A 1,551-nucleotide genomic window follows, 5' to 3' on the forward strand; every position below is an offset into this window, starting at 1 on the left:
ACTCGTGTTTCAATTGGGCCTTTACAAAGCCTTCCACCTCTTCACCGTATCAATTATCGTCACGTGGCATGAGTAAAAACGGGACGGCAACGGTGCAGGCGGACCTTCTGGCAGCACTCCTCTCATCGGCACAGCGGGCCGGGGCGGACGCAGCAGATGCCATGGCGACACGTGCCGCATCTATCTCGACAACCGTTCGCCAGGGACAAGTTGAGGATACGGAGCACGCAGTTACCGTCAAACTGGGCTTGCGCGTCTTTACGGGCCAACGCGTTGCCTCTGTTTCAACGACCGTAACATCTTCAGATACATTCGACGCGCTCGCAGAGCAGGCGGTTGCCATGTCGCGCGCCTTGCCGGAAAACCCCTATGTCAGCCTGGCTAAGCGGGAAATTAAGGGGCAACTCGATGCGGGCCAGGCAGCCTTGCACGATGGAAGCAATCTGCCAAGCCTTGAAACACTTCAGAAAATGGCTTTGGAAGCGGAAAATTCCGCGCTGGCACAACAAGGAATCTCGAAAAGCAACGGGGCATCGGCCTCCTCATGGCATGCGCAGTTTGCGCTGGCAGATAGTGACGGATTTGCAGCGCAGAGTAGCGAGACAATTTTCGGTAACAGCATCAGCGTCATTGCCGGTCAAGGTGACAATATGCAGCGCGATTACGCGTCTCATGTGACGCGGCGCCTGAGTGACCTTGATCCGCCAGCGCTTCTGGGACGGAGGCGGCTGAGCGTGCCTTGAAACGCCTCAACCCACGCAAACCTCGCAGCGGTCGCATGGATGTCGTTTTTGACCCTCGCATTGCCGGGAGCCTACTCGGCCATTTTGCGGCCGCGGTCAACGGGACATCTGTCGCTCAGGGCACATCTTTCCTCGCCAGCTCCAAAGGTAAACGCATCTTCCGGGAAGGAATTGACGTTATTGATGATCCGACCCGTCCCGGCGGGCTGGCGTCCCGGCTTTTTGACGGAGAAGGCGTCAGACCGCGCCGGTTGCCGTTGACAGAAGGCGGCATTCTTGCAAACTGGCTCCTAGATCAGACAAGCGCCAACCAGCTGGGCCTGACCAATAATGGCTGCGCGCGACGCGCGCCCGGTGGCACGCCATCACCCTCAAGCAGCAATCTTTACCTCGATGGCGGCAAACACACTCCAGAAGAACTGATCTCCGATATCAAGGAGGGCGTATACATTACTGAAATGATCGGATCGACAATCAATATGTTGACCGGCGATTACAGTCGTGGGGCGTCCGGTTTTATGATAAGGAACGGCCAGATTGCTGAACCCGTTGCCGGTTTGACCGTTGCAGGTCAATTAAGCGACATGTTTAAAAACATGTTTGCGGCCAACGACCTCTTATTTCGGCGCAGTATCAATGCGCCGACGCTACGCATCGCCGACCTGATGGTCGCGGGTGAATAAATGGAGCGAGTGATGAAAAAACCTGCTGTAATTGCGCTCCTGGCTGCGCTGTTGGTGAGCGTGGTCTCGCCAGACGCCTTCGGACGTGCTGGAGGTGGAGGTTCGTTTGGGAGTCGTGGCGGGCG

At 56.9% G+C, this 1,551-nt stretch overlaps 2 protein-coding genes across 2 annotated transcripts; both read left to right on the plus strand.

Moving 5' to 3' along the window:
• Positions 1-68: 68 nt before the first annotated feature.
• LOC100907641 (metalloprotease PmbA-like) lies at positions 69-743 on the plus strand. Its single transcript, XM_003738594.1, has one exon. The coding sequence runs from the start codon at positions 69-71 to the stop codon at positions 741-743; it is 675 nt and encodes a 224-aa protein (XP_003738642.1).
• A 35-nt stretch (positions 744-778) lies between these two features.
• On the plus strand, positions 779-1,426 carry LOC100907780 (metalloprotease PmbA-like). Its single transcript, XM_003738595.1, has one exon. It carries the CDS (start codon positions 779-781, stop codon positions 1,424-1,426), a length of 648 nt encoding a protein of 215 aa, XP_003738643.1.
• Positions 1,427-1,551: the final 125 nt, after the last annotated feature.

Source organism: Galendromus occidentalis, unplaced genomic scaffold (genome assembly GCF_000255335.2).
Source record: "Galendromus occidentalis unplaced genomic scaffold, Mocc_1.1 scf7180000076113, whole genome shotgun sequence".
Lineage (NCBI taxonomy): Eukaryota > Metazoa > Arthropoda > Arachnida > Mesostigmata > Phytoseiidae > Galendromus > Galendromus occidentalis.

Bases quoted from the DNA above. Each gene is read 5' to 3' on its own strand.
- LOC100907641 (XM_003738594.1), top strand. From the start codon at position 69: ATGAGTAAAAACGGGACGGCAACGGTGCAGGCGGACCTTCTGGCAGCA.
- LOC100907780 (XM_003738595.1), top strand. From the start codon at position 779: ATGGATGTCGTTTTTGACCCTCGCATTGCCGGGAGCCTACTCGGCCAT.